At 47.0% G+C, this 26,302-nt stretch overlaps 1 protein-coding gene across 5 annotated transcripts in view; it reads right to left on the bottom strand.

Moving 5' to 3' along the window:
- Positions 1–25,965, bottom strand: part of STK25 (serine/threonine kinase 25) — a 41,516-nt gene extending 15,551 nt beyond the window's left edge. For 2 of the 5 annotated variants that reach the window (XR_012160859.1, XM_073360456.1), the window contains exons 1-10: positions 18,244–18,261; positions 14,742–14,972; positions 12,800–12,856; positions 10,037–10,145; positions 8,785–8,942; positions 8,298–8,483; positions 7,901–8,046; positions 5,995–6,106; positions 5,322–5,393; positions 1,745–1,881 (exon numbers count right to left, since the gene is read on the bottom strand). Coding sequence is in view for 4 of the 5 variants with exons in the window: in XM_073360456.1 (XP_073216557.1) it covers positions 1,745–1,881; positions 5,322–5,393; positions 5,995–6,106; positions 7,901–8,046; positions 8,298–8,483; positions 8,785–8,942; positions 10,037–10,145; positions 12,800–12,835 (956 nt within the window). In the remaining variant the exon portion in view is untranslated. The other 3 variants (XM_073360458.1, XM_073360457.1, XM_073360459.1) reach the window with 3 other exon arrangements.
- Positions 25,966–26,302: the final 337 nt, after the last annotated feature.

The following is a 26,302-nucleotide window of genomic DNA, read 5'->3' as shown; positions in this document are numbered from 1 at the left end:
TTATCAATATTGCCCAATATAATAATAGGTTTTAAGAACCTGAAACCCTATACTTCAACTTTTTTGCTTCACCTTTACTTATAAACTTTAAAGGATTTAGCAGCAAAGGACATCAAGGGTTCTCTCTCTCTCTAAATTAGAATTATTGAGTTTCAATTTCAGTCTGCCAGCAAAAACAGGGAACTAGCAGTGTGATCACGAGCGACAGCTTAAGCTTTTACTTTCTCAGCCCTCAAAAACTGATATTAAGATCCCCAAATAAAAAACACAGAAAAGAACCATGTCTATATATTAAAGGTAATGGCAAAAGCAAAAAAGGCAACATGTCATATTTAAAACTATTCTTGTTATTTAGTTCCTTTTACATTTCTGTTGAGACACACAGGCACTCTGGTGGTTCATTATTCTGTCAGCAACTCCTGTCAGGCCTGACATACTCACTAGACTTGTGTACAAAGTTATAAATATGTGCTAGAATTATGTTCTTCAAATGTGTTTTGCAAGCAATGCATAAGCCCAGTTTGCCCTAGACAAAGGAATGGGTGTTCAATTGTCTGATCAGCCTGACAGATGCAATGATAGTACATTTATATATGAGGTAAACAAAACTAACAAGCCTGGGGTGGGGGGACAGCATGGCATCTACACCCTAACAGGAGGGAGAAAAACTTTGTCTAGGCTTACTTTTCAAAGAATACATTCAAAGGTTTATAGGACTATCAAAAGAAGGAAGACAACCCCATAGTTATTCTTTACCTAAAGAGTCAAAGAAACCAAGCATATGTTGGGTCCATATTTGGGAGGATGCAGGGGGTTAGTTTCTTGGCTCAGAATATTAATGGAAGCAAAATCAGCACTCAGTTTTTTGCCAACAGCAGAGCCTCCAAAGTATCATAGCTTCAAAATGACATGAAGAAGTTGCACCTCATCTGCTTAAGGAGTTCTGCTTAAAATCTAGCAGAGTTTTAAGAAATGATGCGTTATTAAACATTTCTTTGTGTATAAGCAGATCAAAGGATAAAAATACTCAGCAATACAGATGAAATACTACATGCAGTTTTAAATCCTTGCAAATACAACAGAACATCCAAATACATACAGAAGATGTTCCATTTCCACTGTTTGTTACTGTTTGTTTTGTCTTATTCCCCTTCAGCTGCCATGGTGTATGTAAATCCAAGACAAGGTGCATCCCCTTCCCTTCATTCCTCTGAAACTGACATAGTTCAACTCTAATCTCTTCAGACCAACATGACTACAACCACACTGCATCCATAGCTCCACTGGTTAGTCCAAGCAAGCTGCAGTTAGCTTTCATGGCTCACATGTGTTTGAGCTCCAACAGTTCTTGAAAACCGATTTTGAGAGGATGTGGTGAATGCTCTGAAGTATAAATGAATGATATGGTACACAGTCGCACTAGCTGGGCTAGTAACAACCCATGACACATCATGCATCAGAGCTGAAAGTGGCTAGTGGCAGTATCACTTGATGCTCAGGACACCAGTCATATGCTCTACACAGCTATGTTCAGCATTACCACACATCATAATGGAGAATGAGTCAAAGTAGTGTCTTAGACACCTCAAGGTTTCCTTCAGTCAACACACATGCTTCTTGGATGTTTGGGCTACTGAATGACAAATCCATACCAGTCCTGTGATGTTACCATAACACATCCAAGCCACTGAATTTTCAATGCATGCCCCTAATCCCCTTCCCACATGTCAGAGTTTTTTTTTACCTCTGTACGCGTTCCACCATGTGTGCTATCAGTTTGTCAGAGATGCCTGGGCAGGATTCCTCAGCCAAGCTAAAGGCATTCTCCAGCTCCTCCATAGCTCCCACATTCCCTCCAGTCTGCTTGTGCTTGTCTTTGAGCTGCAAGCCAGAAACACTGTGTTAACAGCCTGTGACATCTGAAAGCATTCACCAAGCAGATCATCTTAGAATGAATATTAAGGAGTCTTCCTTTTCAGTGTGGTTTTGTTGGGGGACCCAGGCAACTAACATGTAGGTTCCTACAAGCCTTACACCTCAGGGTTTTCTCCTCTCTGCATAGGAATAAGGGCAGACCAAGCAGAGCGAGTTTTCACACACTTTCTGAACATATTCCTCCACGTGCTACTTAGCTTCCCACCTCACATAGCGAGACAGTCACAGCCAAGCCTTTAACAAAGCAAAACACCTTGCCAAGTTTTCCCCCACACAAAGTAAGTGTGCTGTATACTGCACTGGACTGACAGCCCTGAGGTCCAAAGACCAGGAACCACATAGCAATGCAAGCTTCTCTACATCACACTGCCAACCTGCCTCAGTGTGGCTACCTTTAGAGCAGATGAACCTTTAGTTCATCGTCCATGCTCACTCACTCACTGATCTCTACAGAGGCTACTCAGAGCGGTGCCAAGTGTGGTGATGGATTTTGTGAAGAACAGATACTGGATTGACACAACAGAACACTCCCCATAACAACCTGGGTTTGTTTTGAACTAATTACCTAGTTGGAAGGTGGATTGCTGACAAGTCTCAGACCTTGTGCTAGCCGGTCCCTCAATCTAACATAATCCCGAAAGAGAGAGATTCCCCCATGCAGAACATTGACATAAGGCCCGTGTGCCATTTAAATGCTCAAGAGTGGAGCACAGGCCTTGTCCTAGCCTCTGCTTAGGGGGGAATTTTATCTTACATGAGAACTCTTTGTTCCATCTTTCATGAGCTCATGCAAGTTGCATGGTGCAGTCATTTATTTAAAGTACACAAAGAGCAGAACATTCAGCATTAGGAAACTCTAAGCCAAGCACCATTGCTATATCAAGACAGAACTGGACAACCTATTCGCTGCTTATGACATAACAAATTTTCCAGGCCATGAATAGCTTGTCTGCTATAGCCTCTTTCCCCCCTCATTTGGGTAACTTTCTTCAAGTCCAGCCTGCAAGAGTACCCTGCACGATCAGCTTGAACTCTGTGCCTTTCCTATAGTATATTCCACTAAACAAAAAGCAAAGCTGAAAGAAGAAGCTCCTCTTGACACTGCAATATCTATGCCAACTAACCACCATCTAGGTCAGTTAAAAACCTTCTTTACCTTCATCTCGACTATGCTGATTAAGTGGCTTTAACTTGTCCTCATAGTTCCTTGCATGTAATCGTAGGAGCAACCTAATTCTTTGAGTTCACGTTCCCTCTCACAAAGACAGAAACCAGGACAAGGCAAATCTTAATGCTAATCTGAGGCTGGGACCATCCCTATACTCACAGTCCCCCTGCTGGACGAAAACTAACTTCATTTAACAAGATACACATCTGCCTTCCCTCAATGAGTGAACTGCCATTTCACACACAAAAAAAGCCTCAGCTGTCACAGCCACCCACGTACTTCACTATTTATTTATGTGCAGCAACCAAGGTTGGGGAACGACAGACAAGCAGCACTGAGAACTGCTGGACTGAAAAGTCATTCACAATCTCACTTAAGGATCTACTTTCACCTCCACTTGATGAAAGAACTCAAGTGCAGAGTCTCAGGGGAAGGACAGTGGGATATGAGGCCTTTCCTTTGCTAAGCTCAAGTGGTAGAAACCCACAAGCCACTAACATCTAATGACCAACTGTTCAGTCAGACCTATATAGAGCTCTGTGTAGCTCAAAAGCTTGTTTCTTTCACCAACAGAAGTTGGTCCAATAAAGATATTACATCACCCACTTTGTTCAGTGGTCTGTGATGGGAGCTGGTTTGGTTTTTCAAGGTAAGGAAGGGAAAGTGCTTTAAATATTTTGTGCATTTTGTAAGTGTGTTCTAAAAGTTACCCTATAAAATGCAAGCCAAATGGAAGAGCCTTCTGGAACTTAACAGGGTTGAAGCCAATGTGATTCTGCAAACCTATGAAATTTAATAGCGGACTTCCTATAAGCTAGTTAAAAAAAACCCTCGAAAGGCTGTAGGTCATTAAATTTTATAGGTCTGCAGAATCACACTGGCTCATCCCTGTTAGGTTCTAGAGGGCTTTTCCACCAGGGTAAAAAATAAAACTAGTTTTGAAAATGTGCACAATCTATTCACACACACTTACCAGTGCCCCTGGCCTGAGGCTTTATCCCAGTCACATAGGGATGGAAGCTGTGACAGGCAGGTTTCTTTTTGAGGCAAGTCTACTTGACACTGGCCTAGAGGCTTTGGGGATATTATTTTCAAGTGTGGGTGCCTGAAGAATCCACTCCTACAGAAGCCAGTGGGAATTGCTGATGCTCAGCACCTCTGAAAATCAGGTTACTTTCTCTCAGATGCCTGCCTTCGGACACCTGAATCTGAAAGCACTTGCTGAGGGGTGTGACTCTCACTGGGATTTCACAGTGCTAAGATATTATGAGGGCCACAGAAGCACAGGAGATATGTAGACAGGACCTTGACTCTCCTGTCCCCCACCAGTTACGTGCATACTGTTAATCACATAATAGAAGCTCTAAAAGGCACCAACATTGCAGCAATTAGGACAAGTTTATGTTTTATAGTTACTTCAGGTTCTCTGCACCTCCCCCCACTCCATCGCTTGCATATGGCTAATTCCTTAGCAATTCCTCTGCGAATCACAGCCAGGCCCAGCTATTAAAGAACCAGGATAAAATGTGGGACAGATGGAAGGAAGGTCTAGAACTCACAGAAGGCCAGTTCTAGATCTAACTTCTCTCACTGGAAAAATGCAGTTTTGGTGACCTGCTGTGGGCAGCAGCATGTAACGGGAAGACAAAGTGGGTGCAGATGGCATTAGGCAGGGGATTTAAACAGAGTAACAAATAAATAAAGTTGCCCAGTGTTGGCAAACCCTGATTCCTGCTCTGCCCAAGCAGGACATGTCTTAACCTCACACAGGTGAGGGGACTGCTGAAATCAGGCATTCTCCTAGCACTAGGCATGTGAGGGAATCTGTATTGGGAGAGGGACTTGAGGAAGGCCAGGCTACCAGGCAATCAGAGAGGATGATGCAGAGAAGGACAGACATTCTGTAACCTGGGCTCATGAGGCTCACGTAGAAGAGGGAAGAGCTGAAAAAAGAAGGGCAAGAAACTGTAGGCAGCACTGTACTCCTGCCCAGGGTAGGTTTAGGCAGGACAGGTATATTAGGGACAGCTCTTTTAAGCAGTACATACAGAGTTGGCTTTTCTAAACTAAGAGATGTTTCACTACCCCCTGGCCCCGCCAGGCGCCCTGCTCTTCTTCACCCTCAAGGATCCCTCCCATTTACATGTTTCCCGAACAACTACCCAGCTGCTACCCCTTTACCTGCAGGCATCGCAAACAAAGAAAATGGCCTTCTCACCTCCCCAAAGACTGGGTGGACAAGCGTGGAGAGACACTGTGATCGGGGCTGCCGCTTGATGGGCTCAGCAGACTGGAAAGCAAAACACGGAGAGATGATGAATACATGCAGCAGACATACCCATGGAAGGGTGCATCCCAGCCCACAAAGGTGCTTCAATCTGCCATTTCCTTTGTGTCTGAAACACATCTCCTCCCAGAGATCAACATTAGCTATTCTCCTTTACAACTGGAGGAATGAGACTGGTTGGCTAGAAAGGCTAGTGCTGACTCCTACTGGGGAGTCTCCATCATCAGTAGCATCCATTTACTCAGAGAGAGAGACAGGACAAGAGGTGCTACAGTGTCAGCAGAGGTGATGCACTAGGCACTTGTGAGCACCAAACTGTTCCACATTCTAGTAGCTGTTACAGCAGCATTACCGGCATCCTTAGGGGGGGCTCCCCAACCCATCCTCAGAGAATGAGCCTTAATTGTCAGCATCCTGGGGGCATGGAATATGCACCCCTATAATACTGCCCACACCATGCTCAGGTGCCAGGCTGGGGGCAACATTAGAAAATTAAGAACAAAGAATGTCATACAAGTGCACCGAAAAGGTGGCTGTCCCTGCTCCTAGGCTCAACCCATTTCCTGATCACCCTGTTTTTTGATGACAAGGTCAGCAGACTGACCTTCTGGGAGCCATGGAGAGCTATTCCTTTGTGCAGTTTAAGGGAACTGGGGCGAATAGTTGGTGGGAACGTCCAGATTGGACCCTGGTCTCCATCTTCTGCGTCTCCATCACTAGAAACAGAAGGAGAAGGAGTTCGACATACAGCCTGCACGATGTACCACACACACAGAGGACATGAACCCTTCCATTTCTGAGCCCTTGTGCTCCCAGATGATGCACTACAGCCAGCCATAGTTACCTTTCACCCCAGGGCTCTGGGCATTTTGCAAGGGGGCAGAACAACAGCTGCCACTTTAGGTGCACTGGGGAAATTTAATTCAAGTCAGTCTAGAAAATCTGATTTGATCCAAACTGAAACACCTTCAGATTATCAGACTCTCTGGTCCATACTGCTCATTGCATAGAGCCAGGCTCACTACCATTTTAGTTCTTCTAGTTCCCAGATCCCTGCATGAACCAAAGACATAAATCTGGTCTGTCAGAGACCTATAGTAAAGATTCAGGAGTAACTAGCAATTCTAGATGCCCAATTTGAGGCACTAATAGGGTTTGATTTTCATTAAGTTCTAATCACCCAATTCAGAAGAGTCAGGCCCCTTTAAAGGGTCTGAAATTGCCCATCCCAAAAAAACAAAAATCCACTTGTCACTGTTAAGCATTTTAACCTCCTTATATCAGTTTAGCTACAGGTAGGACCATCCAGCTACTGCAGGGGTGGCCAACCTCAGCCTGAGAAGGAGCCAGAATTTACCAACGTACATTGCCAGAGAGCTACAGTAATACGTCAGCAGCCCCCCATCAGCTCCTTCACCCACCCCCTGCTCCCAGCACCTCCCACCCACCAGCAGCCCCGCCGATCAGCACCTCCCCATCCCTGCCTGCACCTCCCAATCAGCTGTTTTGTGGCATGCAGGAGGCTCTAAGTGGGAGGAGCGAAGGCACTGCAGGCTGAGGGGAGGGGAAGGGGTGGAGTGGGAGCAGGGCCTGTGGCAGAGTCAGGAGTTGAGCAGTGAGCACCCCCCAGCACATTAGAAAGTTGGTGCCTGTAGCTCCACCCCTGGAGTCGGAACCTATACAAGGAGCCGCATATTAACTTCTGAAGAGCTGAACGTGGCTCCGGAGCCACAGGTTGGCCACCCCTGAGCTACTGCAATATGGTCTCAGAGCTACATGCTCTGAACATAAGAACGGCCATACTGGGTCAGACCAAAAGGTCCATCTAACCCAATATCCTTTCTTCCGACAGTCGCCAATGCCAGGTGCCCCAGAGGGAACGGGCAGAAAAGGTAATCACCAAGTGATCCATGCCCTGTCACCCATTCCCAGCTTCTAGCAAACAGAGGCTAGGGACACCATCCCTGCCCATCAACCACTGATGGACCTATCCTCCATGAAGGCTCTTCTGAAGTTAGGTAATGTGTTTAGCTGAATGCCTGTTAGAGATAAAGAAGGTAAAAGAGTAGGAGTGCTCTATGGGCTAGGTGGCACAGTGGGTTAACCTACTAGCCTTACACATTTTGGGACCTGGATCCAAGCCCTATAGTACTTAGCTCATAAAACATTTCTTTTCTCCAGCCAATACTTTTAGCTCCTCACCTACATTGATCCAAAACTGAGCAAAGGCTCCACAGTAGCATATGAGGAGGTCCAAATGCAAAGAGAACTGCAATACTATATACTCACATATCTATATGTTGCTCCCCTAACCAGGGCTTGAAAGTCTATCAGATGCTCACTACCACGAAGAAGATGGGGAACAGTCACACCAACCTGGCTCAGGGATCCTCCCTCTCCCTTCCCCACTTCATTGGGTCTCTGTGCTCTGAAGTGGTAGTGAATAGGATTTGGGAGGATAGGCCACAGCAGGGTATTGAGGCGAGCACCAGGGCAGGTGGCATACGCACATGTCAGAATCACCAGAGCTGGAGTCCTCTCCATGGCCCTCTGACTTCCAGCGCTTGAATCGGTCAATCAGCTCCATGAGGAATGAGGTTTTCTTGGTATAGCGTGTGATGAACTTGTGCTTTAGCAACTCTTTAGCAGTTGGCCTCTGTGGCAAATCAGGAAACAGAGAGTATGCTAAACATTACAGTAGCCAAGATCTGCAAGAGCCATGACTAACACCCAAAAGCTTTCTGCCATGCCTGCTTTTTCATTTTGCAACCTGCTGCTAATTTCTCTCCAAGACTGTAGCACTAACATGTCCTTCTGCTGAGGATTTCTAGGCACCTTTGGACTCTGGAGTTCTATGTCCCAGACATTCCATTCTATCTGCAGCAAGAGGAAGGAAATTATACTTACAAATCTAGGGTCCTTGTTGAGACAGGCTTCCACAAATTCTTTGAAGGGCTTGCTGTGATGTCCCTCCAGTGTTGGAGGGTTGTTTTTGGGGATCAGAAAGAGCACCCGCATAGGATGCAGGTCAGAATTCGGGGGCTCTCCCTTTGCGAGTTCAATGGCTGTGATTCCAAGGGACCAGATATCTGCCTGAGAGAGGAGTGAGAAGAGTGACGTCAGAGGAGCGAGAAGTGCTATGCTATGCACTTGGCGGCTAGCAGAAGGTGCATGCAACATTCACTTCACTGAAGGGACCAGCCTCACCTGAGGTCTATGGGGCATTTAGTCACAGGCTTCCCCAACAGACCCCAATCCCTCATATGATGAGACCTCTCTCTTGAGACAAGGCTCCAATCTTTATGTTCATCCTAGTGTTAACATAAGCATGTAGTATTACCTAAGTAATGCAGCAATAAAGTGTAAGAGCCCTTCATCTACCCCACCAACTCACCTTAAAGTCATAGGCAGACTGTTTGATGACCTCTGGGGCCATCCAGAAGGGAGTCCCAACAAATGTATTTCTTTTGATCTGGGTGTCCGTCAGCTGTCCAGCCACACCAAAGTCAGCCAGTTTCACATCCCCTTGTTCCGATAGCAGCACATTGGCAGCTGTTCACACAAACAAGAGTAAGTCAAATGGTTCCTGAAACTCCTGTAACCAACAAGGAATCTAGTGGCTCAGGTTTTTGAGACAGAACTCCCAGCTTTGATTTCCAGATTCAGTATCTCAAGCAACTCGAAGCAGGTTCATGCATTTAGGGGAAGAAGGGGAACATTTATCTGGCAGCTCCATGACTAGTTTTGAAGGAATTCCTGGAGGCTGAAGGAGGCCCTACAGCACAGGGCCTCATGAAGAGTCACTGGAGACCCATCTTGAAACACCCTGAAAGGGCCTGATTTTCAGTGGGTGAGTGCTCAGCACTGGTTGAATATTAGGCCCATCTCAAGTTGGGCCCCAAGTCACTAGCCACTATGTTCTTTGAATATTCAATGCTCTCACCCTCTCTGCCCAGTCAGATACTCTTATTGAGGTCACCATATCCCTCCTGCCCCATGCCCCCACGACTGTTTGATCTCAAGCATGATGCAATGGAAGGAAAGTAGTCCAGCTAAGCTTTTGGGGGCAGGAACTTTGTCTCAGTACCGCATGGCATCTAGTATACTTGGATGCTGTAAGATGAGAAGCAGGAGGCAATAATGGCAGCAGCCCTTCTGTTTCTAGCATAGTTGTGCTCTTCTCATGCAGGCTTCAGAGCTCTCGGTGGGGCAGCTCCAGTCACACATACCGAAAAAGTTTCCAGCCACAACAATAGAGCCACACACAAGTCGTGTCCATAATGATCAGCACTCAGACTACTCAGGGTCTTACATACAGAAACAGAAGCTCCAACTCTAACCAACAACAGTCAGCAGGCAGTTGAGCAATTCTGCTATCTCCCCTTGTTCCATGTCCTCACCCAAATCACAGGTGCCAGACTGGTGCTGCTGACCCTCCACCCCACCCCAAGTCCTAGACATAGGCAGAAACTCATCCTCATCTGCAAGAATATGAGGTTTATGATCTCAGGAACAAAGTACTGATAGTAAACGTAGTGGATTACAAAGCAATTCTGGTTGTACCCTCAGTTTGCTTCTGTACGTTTGTCTAAGGGCTGGTGGGATCATCACTCAAGAACAAAGAGGCTGTGTTCTCCAAGCCTGACCTTTGATGTCCCTGTGAATCTTCCTCTCAGAGTGCAGGTAATCTAAGCCCTTGAGGATTTCTCGCAGGATAGTGGCAATGTAGGTCTCTTCCAAGGGTCCTGGCTTTAGCTAAACATGGAAGAAAAGTGGGGAGAGGAATGAATGAGAGTGTTTGGAGGGAAAAAAGGAAGGAACATAGGCATTAAATAGAAGTGAAGAGGTGAGAGAATGACAGAGGGAAAAATAAGTTGGAGGAGGGAGGGGAGATGATCTGAAATTTCCTACACAACTTTTATGACAGATATTCACACACCACTAGAGTGATTCCTAGCAGGTTCCACATTTCCTGACCTCCGTTTGTAACACAAAATCTCCTCCATAGCAGTGTCAGACACCTACTGGCAGACATGCCAATCAGGAAGTCTACTTCTGTGTTTTATACCCCCACCATTAAATATAAGAATCAAAATCAAGGTTTGCCACACTCATCTGCTTTAGGCTGGGAATACATTACACACACAGAAATATAAAGATCCAATCTGTCCAAGTCTCTGGGTGCATGCGTGCAAGCGCACAGCATTTCAGCTGGTGCAACAGCAAGAGAGGTGCTTCTGAGACAAAGTAGGATGACAAAATCCCACCCTAGCTGAGTTCTCAGCCTTTCCAATGTAGTAACTGAGGCCCTGACCCTTCAATGAACTCTGTGCAAATGCCCCCCTGAAGTCAGTGGGGTCCAACAGCATTGTTCTTATTGCAGGCTCAGGGCATCAGTTATTGCACTGGAAAGGCTGAGAACTCAAAGAATTCTCTGCTAAGGTGAGTGTCACGGTGTGACTGTCCCCTTTAAGAGGGAGCAGGGTCCAGTACACCTCTGTCTGAATTGCTGCTGCCCAATTGGGCTTAAGAGAAGGCAACTGGTTTTTATAAAGAGGCAAACAGGATGTGCTAGGGGGAAGACAGAGTGAAGATGCAAAGACTTAGAAGGCTCCTGGAAGCTGCAGTAGAGTCTTAATACTTCAGGGCTATCCACTGCCCTCTCTCAACCCAGGCAGGTAAGGAGAGAAGCCTGAAAAGCTCTGGAAGAGACAGTCAGAGAGCAGACTTCAGGGAACAAGATTCCACCTAGGTAGGGCTGAGAAGGATGATATTGGGTCTGTGAGAACTTTATTTTGATTGGCACAGTTTATGATAATAAACCAGGGTATTAATGGAATTCCTGTATGGAGTTTTTAAGGAGTTCAAGAAAGGAAACTAAGGCAGAGTATGGTTGAGCCACACTTGCCCAGATAGGGGCGCTATAGGTCAGGCATGCCTTTTTATATAGAAGAACAAGATTTGACACTGGAATTCCATCACCCCACCCACTCTTCACAGATAGGCAGGGCAGGAACACCCCAAAGTTTAGATTCATTCTATTTAATCAATTGTGTATCACAGCTGGTATACAAACATCTGTTAAGTGTGACTGAGGACTGCCTGTGGAGTGTTTGAATCATCCCATTTTAGTTAGGACACACTAAAGGAGTTACCAACATGTGCAAGAAAAATGAGTTATCCCAGTCCTTCCATTGTCCCACTTACACATGCATTAGATCAATGGAGGTGCAGGGGTGTCACACAGCAAAGTTGAGACCCACATGTGTTCTGCATCTCTATTCTTTAGCGCAGAAGGGGGCAAACTATGGCCCAACAGCCACATCCGGCCTGTGGGACCGTCCTGCCCGGCCCTTGAGCTCCTGGCCGGGGAGGCTAGCCCCCGGCCCTCCCCTACTGTCCCCCATCCCTCACTGTCCCCCCCCCCCTCTCCTCAGCCTCAGCTCGTCATGCAGGCAGCAAGGCTGGTTCCTTCCGGGCAGCTCCTGCTGCTCTGAGCAGCATGGTAAGGGGGTGACGGCGGCAGTGTGGTTTGTATAAGGGGTAGGGAGTCCCGGGAGGCAGTCAGGGGACAGGGAGCAGGGGGCGGTTGGATGGGGCGGAGGTTTGGGGAGGGGGGGCGGTCAGGGGATGGGGAACGGGGCAGGGGTTGGATAAGGTGTGGGAGTCCTGGGGGCCGGTCAGGGGGCAGGGGTGTGGATATGGGACAGGGCAGTCTAGGGACAGGGAGGGTTGGTTAGGGAGTGGGAGTCCTGGGGGGCCTGTCAGGAGACAGGGAGCAGGGGGGTTGGATAGGTGGTGGGGTCGGGGAGGGGGAGCAGTTTGGGGCAGAGGGTGCTGGGAAGGGGCAGTCAGGGGACACGGAGCGGGGGGTTGGATGGGTCAGGGGTTCTGAGGGGGGCAGTCAGGGGGCGGGAAGTGGGAGGGGACAAATAGGGGGTGGGGGCCAGGCTATCTGGAGGGCACAGCCTTCCCTACCCAGCCCTCCATACAGTTTCGCATCCCGATGTGGCCTTCTGGCCAAAAAGTTTGCCCACCCCTGCTTTAGCATCTGGTGTAGCATGGATATAGTGTCATTCTAACAGGACAAGCCAACACTGATTGTAGGTGACAGGTTATCTCAGAAATAGAGCAGCAGGGTGTGTTGTACAATGGTGCTTAGATAGGTGGGTACAGACTTCCCAGAGGGTCATAGAGCAAATGATTTCTCCATCCTGGCATAAAACAGGCTTTGTAGCCAGCATGCCTGCTCTGCATTTTCTACTCCTTAGGCAAATGGCTCTGAATAAGACTTAGTAGGGCTAATAAAAACCAACTTTATGGTTGTTTCACAAACTAAGGTTCCAGCCTCTGGTTGTGGGCCACATGTGTCCATGTGTTAATAGATTAGGACTGACCAAGCTGCTTACCAAATCCAGTGCTGAGCCTCCACCCAAGTACTCCATGATTATCCACAGCTTGGTACTCTGCAAGAGAGGCAGGAAAACATGTTTGGGTGAGCACTGGGCAGTGTGTTAAGATTAAAACAAAAATCAAACCTCAATCGGGCCCTACCCCACCAGCCATGAAACTTGTGCACAGCTCTTCACTCAATAGACCAAACAGGCACTCAACCTCCACAGCCAGATTAGGACCAAGTCAGGCAAGCTTCCATTCATCCCTCATTGACACAGTACTGCTGCACGGAAATTAGACCCTGGGAGGAATCCCATCACATACTTCCCTTCCAACCTTTATTTTTTTCTAAGTGAATTTAGTGCTCAGTCTGGCACCTTGGAGACAGGCAGCAGCCATGCAATCTTCCCCATGTGCCTCTATCAATGTATCTCCAGCTGATCCTAGAAACAACCTCCCTAAGGAAGGGAGGGTAGTTTTTCAGTCCTTGGCCTCAGTAGAGGCTGCCAACAGGGATGGTGGTTGAGCAGCATCCACATTTTTTCACTAGACTATCAACTCATCTTAGATACGTCTCCAAACAGCCACCAGATAGTGGTGACTTCCAGTCACTAGTGGCAGCTGAGATAAAAAGCTCCTGACCCCATTATCGTTCCCACAGCAGACCTAGTCTCCTACTCAACCCAACATTGTTTCTAAGTGTTACACTTGGTCTATTTCATTGTTCCCTCAATCTCCCCGTTCTCATGCACCCTGTGTTTCACTGACCTGTTGTATTCTGTGCAACCCCTAGAGTGGGAGCTCTCTGGGGTAGGGAGTGTTTTCTCTGTCATGTCTGTACAGTGTCTAGCACAACAGGGCCCTGATCCTTGACTGGGGTTCCTAAATGTTACCGTCATATACGTCAACAGTAAAAGCAATACCTTGCTGTTCATCCCTTACAGTATTACAGACTGGTTTAAGTGAGAAGCTGAATGAGTCTGGCAGCCTCAAACCATTTGAGCACCCAATCCCACTTGCAGGGTTCAGTGAGATTGACAGCCTTTGTTCAGACAAGCCAAGGTAACTGGCAGGTGTGCTGAGACAAGGGCTGGGCTGCCACTTCACACTGCCATGCAGGGAATTCATGCAGAGAAGAGTGGAGGCAGACTGGGCTCTACTAGAAGTAGTGCTTTCTGCAACTGCCATGGTAGCCTCTACAAGAAACCCAAGTTAGGGCCCCAAACCCTGAGAATAACCTGGCTCCCTTCCTCGGCGGTTCTGCACAACTCATAGCATTCCTGAAAGTGCCTGTTGAAGGAGCAACTCCCAGAAGGAAGGGAATGGGGATGGAAGAAAGATGGAGCATAGACTATCACAGAACTGTCAAATCAAAGTCTCAGACCTTCTGCTTGCTAAACACGGATACACAATGCCAGGGGAAAACCAGAGAGAAAAGCCAGACAGCAGTTTATGGGTACAGGCAACATATCTTCCAAAGCTGTATTGGAAGTGGCGATTCTCCTTTTTGGAGACAAAGTTTGGGTCCCCAGAGATGCAAAGGCAACATCACTGAGGACTCTAAAGCCAGAAAGAGAATCCTCTAGGTGAAGGTGGGTGGGAGCTACCTCCTTTATAGGAAATCTGTTTGGGGGCCTGTCTCTTTGATGGAGCACTCTCGTTCTAGCAGAGCCCCCACTTCTTTGGGTGAATTGTATATATGAAGATCATTACAGTGTGTTCTGCAACAGCCAAGATCCACAATAGGGCAGGTAAACACAATGGAAATTGCCATTACACCCTTCCCGCAGATATGATGTTCTTTGCTGACAGTGGAGCCCACCCCTGCTGGACATCCATCCTGCAGCTATTAGTCACAAACCCCAGCCTGCTTCCTGCTGTTCTAGGATACCATCCCCACCCACAGATTTGAGCTAGAGTACGAGGGAGGCTCTCCCCTGTAGAAGCTTTGACTACCTTCAGATAGGACCCATAGTAGCGGGTTATGTAGGGACTGTCACACTGACTGAGCACAGTGATCTCCTGTTGGATGTCCTCAATTTCATCCTCCGCCTCCTCCAGGTCAATGATCTTGATGGCAACCACCTCCTTGGTGCGGTTGTCGATTCCTTTGTACACCTCACCGAACGAGCCTTTACCAATCCTCTCCAGCTTGGTGAACAGTTCTTCTGGGTCCACCCTGGAGTGCTAACCGAAAGGCAGAGACAAGGTGAAAGGGTCAAACCATAAGCCACCCACAGGGTTCTCTATTCTAAAACAGGGTTATTGTCACCACACTGACCCCCACTACCCTTCTATGAGAGAGCTCATCTTATAAGGCATCCTCAAGGTCCATAATAGACCTCCAGATATATGACAAGAGGTCTTCCCGCACACAGACTTACCATGGTACCACCCCATGCCTGGGAGAAACGAAAAACGATCTTAGACCAGTGGTTCCAAAACTGTGGGGCATGCCCCCTAGGGGGCATGGGGAATGTTCTGAGGGGTGTAACGGGACCCAGCCAGCCCCAGGGGCAGGTAGGGAGCGCCAGCCAGCCCCTCTCTGCCTCTGCCCCTGCCCCACCCCCATCCGCGGCCCCTGACTGCAGCCCATCTGCAGCTCTACACCCGACCGCGGCCCCAGCTGCTGGCCCTCACTGTGGTCCAGCCCCGGTTCTGCTCCCAGCCCCACCCCCAGTCTTGGCCGCGCCCCACACTGTGGCCCCAGCCTTGCCCCCTTACCCCGTCCAGATCCCTCCCTCCCCCAACAAGCAGCACCCCCTCTCCCAATCCCTGGGTGGGCATGGACAAGGGGGGGACGCGACCCTAAAAGTTTGGGGACCGCTACCTTAGCCCTCCAAGTGCATAGAAAGGGGTCTCTGAAAAAACTGTCAGCTCTTCGGGCGAGGGACTGTGTATTGCAAAGGATCTCTGTACAGTGCCTAGGACAATGGGGCCCTGACCTGACTGACCTCTAAGCAGTACTAGACTAGAAGTGTTTAATAACAATGAAAGATTGTTTGCTGTATGCGTATAGAAATGTAGACTCTGGAGTGTCAGATCCAGCCTTCTGTTCCTACAGCTTAGTGAGCATGTTGTAACTGAGCCAAATGGTATCCCAAGACCAGGGCAAATAGAAATCCAGTGGGATATCCTCCCACCCCAAGTCTGCAGTGTTTTTTGCAGGGAGATTAAGAGGGGGATGTTTTCTCTCCCTTTTGCCCCTTCATTTTACTATCAGATTTCACAATAACACAAGGGCAGCTGCTCAGACTTACTGATTACACCACCCCAGTGGAGTGCACCATTCTTTTGCTGTTGGCAAGGTAAGCGCCACTCCATTCTGAAGGAAAGCAGCAAGGATCCCAGAAACCTGAATACATCAAAAAAGTAGCTGATCTGCTGCTGAGTATTTCTTCTGGACAAGCCTTTCAAATGAATGGCATGTCCAGATGTGACAAGCACATTCAGCCTCACTAAATAAGCACATTAACTGGGATGCTTCTAATGTGATGACCCACGGAGTAATATTGGCATTTACATGGTCATAATTAGGCCTCAGAGTTAATACTTCATTACTATGAATGTGGGTGGCTGGGAAGTCTGCATCACTCTTTGATGCCATTTCATTCGGCCCAACTGCAGACTCAGAGGTATTGCATTGCTTTGTAATGGTAAAAGGCTCTTTGTGATCAGAAGGGCTTTCTTAAAGGCAAGTCTAGGTTCTGGAAAATCCTGCGTGACTTGTGGGAAATAACCAAGCAATTACGATGTATGGGTTTTCACACCCATGGCTTCTCAGAACAAGCACATGATACATACTAACCTACAAACACCTCAGTGAGGGACCACTCCCTAGCTAAACTTTGAATTCAACTGAGATTTTATCTGAGGTCAGGACAGCTGCATTTTCCCATTTCCTCACCGGGTTCTTGCAGCTGGTCCTCAATGAGTGCCTCAGTTGATGTTTAATAATTAAACCAATTGGGCATATTAAGAAGCCTTTGGACCGGGCACAGCAGATAAACAACCCTTCCCAACAATATTACATCTCCACACAGGGCAATAGACAAGGGCAGTCAGCAAACTCAGCTAGCTGAACAGGATTTTAATGTGCTTTTTAATCTAAGATACCAAACATCCTCATGCAACCATGGCAACACCCAAACAGTGCTGCACTTTCAACAAATATATGTTGGAAATGGAGTCGGGGGGGTGAAGAAGTGCAGCACTGAACAGTAGAGGTGAAACGAACTAGAGATACAAGCAAGGAAGATGATCTAAGCTAGAGAACATGGGTGATAGGACAGCATGGCCACAGTCTTGATGAATGGTCAGATGTGCTGTCTGCAACCCACTGCACCTGCAGGATTCAGCTTACCCTTGCACCAGTAGGGATGGAGCAGACTATTAAGGATACTTGGCTCAGAAAGGGAAGTACTATCCACATGGCCCCCTGTGCAGACACTCCCAGGCCCTCCTGTCTGAAGAGTGATCAGCATTCATGGAGGGAGAGGGCAACATCCATATTGAACACTGCATCTTGAAAGAAAGAACACTATAAAAGGGACGGGGGGGGGAGGGGGGAATGGGGACTGGGGAGTTTGATGTAGAGCCAGGACCAATACCTTCCTGTTCATCAAGTCTGATTGAAACAGGCAGGGGGGTGGGAGGGGGAAGATATGCAGTTAATATGCAGTTGGCTGCCCTCACATTGCTCACTCTGCCGGTGTTTTCTACCCCATCCCCATCCTGTGTCTGGCTGGCTGTTAGCTCATCAGGGCAGGGACCATCTACTACTGGTTGTTTACTGCCTAGGACAATGGGTCCCATTCTTGGTTGGCCCTTATGCATATGAATAATAGTCATTAATGAAGTGACACTGGAGCAACCATTGCAGAATGTTGTTTGGGGACTGACAAGGGTATGTTGTGGGCTCAGTGATCTGATCCAGATCCCAGTCTCATTGTTAACAAAACAGGCGGGCGATATTTAGTTCTGGTTTTGTCTTGAGTTTCATGAGCACTACAGAGACTGAAGTGGGCAGCAGGGGGCTAAGCTTCTGTAACAAACATAACACAGTTTAGAGTATTGCTGTATTGGCCAAAGGTGTGGGAGACTGCACAATTCCTAAAGGCAGGAATTGTGTCCCATCAAGTTACACAAAAGTCAGCACCTAGAATGGGAAACTCCAAAGTTCCCAGCTGCTTTAGTGCAGACCCAAGAACCACTCATACTTGTAGCAGACTACCCTTTGCCCAGGTCTGGGAGTGGCACATGCCTGCCTCAAGCCTTCTTTGTTTGAGGAGAGGACGACCAAATGAGACCACCAGGAGCTGATGAAAAGTTTCTCACATGTATTTCTGAACAGGTCAGTACAAGTCCCTCAGCTGCAGCAAAGCCGTGACCTAGTGAGTTACTCTGCCAATGAGTGAAAATTCAAAGGCCAAATCCAGCAGTTACTCTGGACACTGACCTCCCACTGGAGACCAGGAGAGTTTGGCATGCAGACTGAATGCAGGAACAGGTCACTCATGCCTTCGCCCTACCTATACAAAACAGAAACAGGAATAACATTGTGACGGGTTCGGTCACAGAGATCCCCTTGGGACTGTCATCTGATTTGCTGGAATTACCTCTCTGAGCTAGTTTTCCCTGCCAGCTTGGGACTTCAGAACCCTGCCTTGTTGAGCCAGATGTGCTTGCCTACTGCATCACAGACCCAGGTCTGATCCACGCCCCCAAAGCTGCAGACTTTAACCAAAAACTGCTCAGCAGGTCACCTATCTCCAGCACCCAGACACCCAGTTCCCAATGGGATCCAAACTCCAAATAAAATCTATTTTACTCTGTATAAAGCGCATACAGGGTAAACTCATAAATTGTTTGCCCTCTATAACACAGAGAGATAAAATCACTTTTGTTTAAGTATAAAAAAGTAGGATTTAAGTGGTTTCAAGTAATGACAGACAGAATAAAGTAATGACAGGTTTCAGAGTAGCAGCTGTGTTAGTCTGTATCCGCAAAAAGAAAAGGAGGATTTGTGGTACCTTAGAGACTAACAAATTTATTTGAGCATAAGCTTTCGTGATGCATCCGATGAAGTGAGCTGTAGCTCACGAAAGCTTATGCTCAAATAAATTTGTTAGTCTCTAAGGTGCCACAAGTCCTTACTTTTTTTTTTTTGAGAATAAAGTAAGTCACCAAGCAAAATAAAGCAAAAACACACAAGTCTAAGCCTAATACATTAAGAAACTGAATACGGGTAAATCTCACCCTCAGAGATGTTCCAACAAGCTTCTTTCACAGACTAGACCTCTTCCTAGTCTGGGCCCAATCCTTTCCCCTGATACAGTCCTGGTTAGTTCCAGCAGACATCTCAGGTGAAAAACATGGGGTTCTCTCTGACTGGGACCATCCTTTGTTCTCGTCTACCCCCTTTTATAGCTTTGGCACAAGGTGGGAATCTTTTATCTCTCTGGATTCTGTTAGGATATAGATATTCAGGCCTGTCTGTAAAGGCCTATACTCTAAGAATTTAGGTGTATTCTTATCACTTGGCTAGTGATAGAGGTATAAAAGAAAGAATCAAAATCACTGTCTGCTGGTGTAAGGGCCTTCTCTTACTGTGACAGTCTGAGGCCCTGTTCTTAGGCTAAGGCCTTTGGCTAAGCAGCAGAGGCAGCCATAAGCTGGGAAGCAAACAGTCACATCCTCACATTCCAAACTAGTCACATTGAAATAAGGTGCTATTGGGCTGTTAGGCACTATCAGGACAGGATTGTATTCCTATCACCTCCAGAGAAAGGGAAGTGCCTAGAAAATGTAAAAGGAAACTTAGTTTGATAGCATCCTGTCTGGCAAGAACTCACTTATCAATAGCTGGGATGGGAAATCCTCACTTCTGTGTTGTCTTGTCATTGTAGTTCCCACTTTGCTATTGTTTGTCTGTATAATCTCTGTCTGGTTCTGTGATTGTTCCTGTCTGCTGTATAATTAATTTTGCTGGGTGTAAACTAATTAAGGTGGTAGGATATAATTGGTTACATAATCATGTTACAATATGTTAGGATTGGTTAGTTAAATTTCAGGAAAATGATTGGTTAAGGTATAGCTAAGCAGAACTCAAGTTTTACTATATAATCTGTCAATGAGGAAGTGACGGGGTGTGGGTGTGTGAGATGGGAACAGGGAATGGGGGTAAGAAAATTGGAATCATGTTTTGCTAAAGGGGGAGATGGGAATGGGAGTAAGGAAGTTGGAATCATGTTTGGCTAAGGGTAGGAATGGGAACAGGGACACAGGTGTAAGGCTCTGTGGTGTCAGAGCTGAGAAGGAGGATACTAAGGAAGGAAACTGGAATCATGCTTGCTGGAAGTTCACCCCAATAAACATCAAATTGTTTGCACCTTTGGACTTCGGGTATTGTTGCTCTCTGTTCATGTGAGAAGGACCAGGGAAGTAAGTGGGTGAAGGAATAAGCCCTCTAACAGATTCCCACCCCTCCTTCTAAATGGAAAAGCACCACGTTGAAGATGATTCCACCATTCTTCCTGGGTTGGCTTACACAAACACAGAAAGGCTTGCAAGTAAACAGAGCCATTTACAATCAATTGTACTAGTCAATGGAAGCCATGAAGATTCTAAACCATCATCAGTGGCCCACACTTTGCATAATTACAATAGTACCTCAAAGTTATACTTTTTATTTCTAGCTTCAGATACAAGAATGATACATATATACAAATAGGATGAACACACTCAGTAGATTATAAGCTTTGTAATGATACCCTACTAGAGACCTTTTGCATACGGCATATTCCAGTTACATCATATTTACCTTCATAAGCATATTTCCATAAAACATTATGAAGTGCAACGTCACAAACATAACTCAAGTACTGATAGTCCAGACATATCAATTCCGATATAAGCTAATACTACCCAGTAGGAAAGCTCTACTGATTTGCAGCTACTGCTACCTCACAATATATGACAGGAACAGTAAGGGTCCATGCTCAGATTGCCTACAACAGAATTCTGTCCAGCCTGTGGCACAGTAACATAAGTGAAACTCAGCGAGATTACACCAGGTTAATGAAATATCTCTTCAGATGTCCCCTGTGTAATACTGTTCCATATCTGTACAGCACCTAACACAATGGGATCCTGGTTCATGACCAGCAACAAGTAATAGTGAGAGAGAAAAACTCTATTTGAAATGCCACATTACAACTTGCTGAGCCTTTGCACAGATGCTCTAGTTGGCTTGCAGGCAAGCTTCATGCACGTGCTCACACAGTGCTGAGAGACGGAGTGGAGAAAAATCTCAGCATTACCAATTTGAATGCCAACCGGTCTATATGCTGTTCTCAATGCTAAGAAATGAACTGTCCCATGCTTCACAAAGACAGCAGCCAAACACAGGTCAGGCTAACTTAACTATGGTGCATTACAAGAGCCCACCTGGAATCCTTCACCACAAGGCAACACAATCGAAGTGAGCAAAGACAGCTCAAATATAAATTCCTTAGCATCCATCCCACAGCTGCCAACCACGTTGAAATCTGGGATGGAGGGAGACAATGCTCTATGAGACTCTGTTGGGGGGAAGGGGAGAGAAAGAACATTTCATCCTGACTGCTTGAAATAGGAGAGAACATTCCACTCTGATCTCAAGGGAGAGGAGGACAATTATATCAAGGCAGCTCAGGGCAAAGAACAATTTATCGTGCCAGTTGAGGGGTGGGGGAGAAAGGCACTCTATTGTGACAGCTGTGGGGGAACTTTCCATCGTGACTGAAGTAGCTATGTTTTAAACAAAGCAAAACACTGCAGACGTCAGGAATTAAGAAAAGCGACATTTTAAGAGCCAACTTGGCCGCAATCCCAAGCTTTTCACTGTGAGAAACCCAGGCTTGGCAGCTCTATTGGGTCTTGCTGCTGAGGTGAAAAGTTGTAGATGTGACACCTTTAAGCTCTGGGAGTGGGCTGGAGAAGGGAAAGTCCCCGCTTTGAACAGGCTCTAAGTACAGATGAGCATATTTGGCAGACACAGAAACCAAAACTTTTCATATCCAACCAAGAGCCTCAATACCAGGCAAAGCCCTGCTTTGCTGCAGTTCAACTGGCCCTCTAAACAGATCTGCCTACAGCATCACCTGCTGGAGTCATGCTCCAGGCTGATGTGAAGGAACCCAAAGGTGCTTATATACAATGAGAGAAGTCAGAGTTCTCAATCTGGGGCAGACCCATATACAAGAATTGGGGGGCACAGCATCTCTACCCTTTCCACGTTTCTATCCTGGGCCCTCTTCCCATTTAGCAAACAATGGGAATCACAGATTTAAGCCAGGAGTTAAGACTTCCTCATCTATGCCACAACAATTTAGAAAATAAACACTGCTGATGCCACACCCTACAGCACGAGGGTGAGTGGTTGCAGAACTCCAGGCTCCCCAGAGATTAACACCAGTGTATTTTAATTGTGTACAGTCCTTGGGCTCAGGTACTCTCTAACCACGAGGGCAAATATTCAGGGTTTCTCTATGCCACAGCTGGAGGAGGGAATCAAGTTTAAGGGAGTGCAGCAATACCTTGTGTAACATATTAACCTTTCAATTCTCGAATGGAAATCAGTGCTTTTGCAGCAGACCAGAGGTATTGTATGTGGAGATGTTTAAAAGCCACTTGTCAGTATCATTTTAGTGCAGTTTTTCCATTGTCTGCTGATTCACAGAGGGAGGGTCTCACTGATTTTTACAGTCCAGCTAAATAGGGCAATTCCTATTATAAAAATACTTTGCAACCTTCTATCCGAGTGCTTTCCCGACACTAGTTCTCATAACAGCTATCAGATAGTGACGTATTACTGAGGCACAATCTCTTAAGACTTTTACAAGGTCACATAGGAAGCCTGCAGCAGAAGTGGGAGTAAACCCAGATCTGAGCTTCAGCCACAAGTTATTACTTGCATTACAACAGGGCCTGGAGGCCCCACCAGAGAATGGGGCCCATTGTGGGGGTCCTGTACAAACTCAGTGAGTGCCCTCCCTTGAAGATATTACAATCTAAGTAGACAGGACAGACAATGGACAGAAGGGGACAGAGGCACAGAGATGGGAGTTGAATTGCTCAGCATCACATAGAAGGTCCGAGACAGACCAGGGAATAGAACCTGAGTCCCAACCCAGTGCCCTATTTGCTGGAACACCCTGCCTCTCTCAAGTCTATCCTTAGTCTTCAGTCAGCTCTTGACATCAACAAGCCAATCTCTGAACATGGGTGGACATTCTTTACTTAACAAATTCTTGCTGACCCTCTACAGACCCCTACTTATGTAGAGCATTGGTTCACAGTCTGGGGTTATGAGCAGCTCTGGGGGTTGCTTTCTTGATGACTAGGTGGAAGGGGAGTCCCGAACACTCTTTAATTTGTTAAGCATTGGAACAAATTGCCTACAGAGATTATAGCATCTCTATCATTGGAGGTTTTAAAGAACAGGTTAGACACACACCTACCAGTAATGGTTTAGTTATTCAATAGTCCTGCCTTGAGTGCAAGGGACTGGACTTGATGATCTATTAAGGTCCTTTCCAGTCCTACACTTCTACGATTCTGTTGGAACATGGGGTCATGGTATGGAAAAGGCTGAGAAACCCTGATGCAGACTATAATAATGAAAAGATTAGGCATAATTTATACTGGCAACTTTGGATCCAGTATTCACAGATACAATCTTGCAGCAACTAAATCCAGCCAAACAACCCCACCAGTTTCTCTTGCTATTTGTGATCCAAGTCAAAATTACTCTTCTTGCTTCTGATTAACTTCCTTCAGCCTTAGTCCACTATCCCTTCATCTAGTGCAAGCTTCCTACCTGTCCCTACACATTGATGCAGGAGCCTTCACCTTCACAGCGCCTGCATCTAACAGCCTCATCAATTCATCTGCTGCATGCTTACATATAAGACACATTTCACATGAGAATGGCCAAACTGGATCAGAAAACGATCTATCTAACCCATTATCCTATCTCTAACAGTAGCCAGTGCCAGGTGCCTTCAGAGGGAATTAATAGAATAGGGCAATTTCAAGTAATCCATCCCGTTGTCCACTCCCAGATACTGACAGTTAGAGGCTTAGGAACACCCAGATCATGGCGTTGTGTCCCTCACCATCTTGGCTAAAACCCATTGATAGATGCATCCTCCATGATTGTATCTAATTATTTTTTTAACCAAATTATACTTTTGACCTTTACAATATCCCCTGGCAATGAGTTCCACAGGCTGACAGTGTGTTGTGTGAAGAAGTACTTCCTTTTGTTTGTTTTAAAATATTAATTTCATTGGATGACTCCTGGTTCTTGTGTTATGTGAAGGGGCAAATAACACTTCCTTATTAACTTTCTCCACATCATTCATTATTTTATAGACCGCTCTCATATCCCCCCTTAGTCATCTCTTTTCTAAGCTGAACAGTCCCAGTCTTTTTAATCTCTCCTCATACGGAAGCTGTTCCATACCCTTAATCATTCTTGTTGCCTCTCTCTGTACCTTTTCCAATTCTAATATGTTTTTTGATTACTAGAACTGCATGCAGTATTTAAGGTGTGGGCATACCATAGATTTATATAGTAGCATTATGATACTTTGTCTTATTATCAATCCCTTTCCTAATGGTTCCTAATATGGTTAGCTTTTTTGACTGCCACTGTACATTGACTGAATGTTTTCAGAGAACTATCCATGACTCCAAGATCTTTTTAAGTGGTGACAGCTAATTTAGAACCCATCATTTTGTATGTATAATTTAGTGTCAAACAGAACAGCCTCTCATCCATCTCCAAAGTTACAGGCTCCATCTACTTAGTACAGGATGCCCACTGTGGATGTTACTGATGTACATATAGTCTATTATACTAGGAGGCAGTCATTCTATAACTCAGACTTTGTGGGTCTGTCCCATTTCTTATTCTGCTTCCCCTCAAATGCTGCGAGAGAAAAATACTCGCTACTTCCCTAAGGAGGACACAGTTATATTTAGGGAGGTACTGTATCTATGCCAGTCTCATGCTTCCTGCCTCCATGTTCTTGCAGTGTCAAAGTCTGATATCATCAGGGAGCATGACAGCAATCACTTAGATAAGAAGAGCACAGCTGAGAACACACTCAGGACATTCCCAGTTTGGTAAATAACGGTACAGTTCTTAAAAGATTTTGCTTTAAGGATTTTTATAATGTTTCACAAACAAATTCTTATCACCTACCTCGTTAGCAAAATCCCTCAGATGAGCCATGGCACAAGGATGCTAAGACATCCACTTCTGTAAAACCGGGTGTCTGGGGTCCTGTAGCACAGGGATGGAGCAGCGCTATTTCAGCCACCAAACAGCTGTGATGGGCAAGAATACAGCAGCTATACTCGGAACTCCTGGAGTCTAGCTTGCTCCCCAAAATGCTACCTCCTCCTTTATCTACTACTTCAGGGTGATCTTCCCAACCCATTCCCAAAAGCACCAACCCCTTCTCTTATCAGCAAAACAGCCCTGGATGTTTCAAAGACATGAGAAACTTGGTTTAAACAGGAAGGAACAGTGCCAATGTCCTTAACGCCCCCTACCACCTCCACTTCCGATGCTGCTCTGCAAGAGTCCTGCACTGGCCCCCTCTCCCTAGTGCCAAGCCTTCCCCCCTTCCCCTAATAGCCTGGACCCATCTCCCCAGCCTGCCCTGAGCCGTCCCCTCAGGCCAGCCTGCCCTGACACCCCTCCCCAGGGCCCAGCGTGCCCCCTCCCCCTCACAGTCTGCCCTGACACCCCTCCCCAGGGCCCAGCGTGCCCCCTTCCCCTCACAGCCTGCCTCGACAGCCCTTGGCCCAGCCTGCCCCCTCCCGCTCATACCCTCCCCTGATGCCCCTCCCCTCACGCCCCTCCCCTCCAGTGCCCAGCCTGCCCGCCACGCCTTGCCCGTGCCCAGCTCCCTGCGGCCAGGCGGGGCTGCCCCAGCCCAGGCTGCCGACAGCCCCACCTGACAGCGGCCCGAGGCCCCGCGCTCAGAACCCCCCCCACAGGGACTCCATGGCGAGCTCTCGTCCCGCGCGCAGCCGGTTTCTATGGGAGCTACCCTGCCCGGGACACCGAACTCAGCAGCAGCGGCGGGGGGAGACGCAACAACACCGAAAGGGCAGGCACGCCGCACAGCCTCCTGGGACGTGCAGTTCTCTCTCGGCCGCCCGCCAGGGCGGAGTCAGGCTACAGCCTATAATACCCGGCAGGCAAAAGGGAGCGATGGGCGAGGGACGGGAGAGAATGGAGGCTTCTGGGACTTGTAGTTCGTTAGCCCTCCTGCTCTGCGAGAGTGCGACGGCCTCTGGGGGAAGCGAGGACTACAGCCCCCAGCAGGGGGGAGGCCTGCCTGCCTGCCTTGTTTCCCAGACTTGAGTAATGCTCTCACACCTTTGCTGGTTTAACAGCAGGCGTAGGCAAACGTTTTGGCTCGAGGGCCACATCTGAGTGGGGAAATTGCATGCAG

Source organism: Lepidochelys kempii, chromosome 9 (assembly GCF_965140265.1).
Source record: "Lepidochelys kempii isolate rLepKem1 chromosome 9, rLepKem1.hap2, whole genome shotgun sequence".
NCBI lineage: Eukaryota > Metazoa > Chordata > Testudines > Cheloniidae > Lepidochelys > Lepidochelys kempii.
Note: the sequence above shows the minus strand (reverse complement) of the source record. Positions and strands in the feature narration are given on the sequence as shown.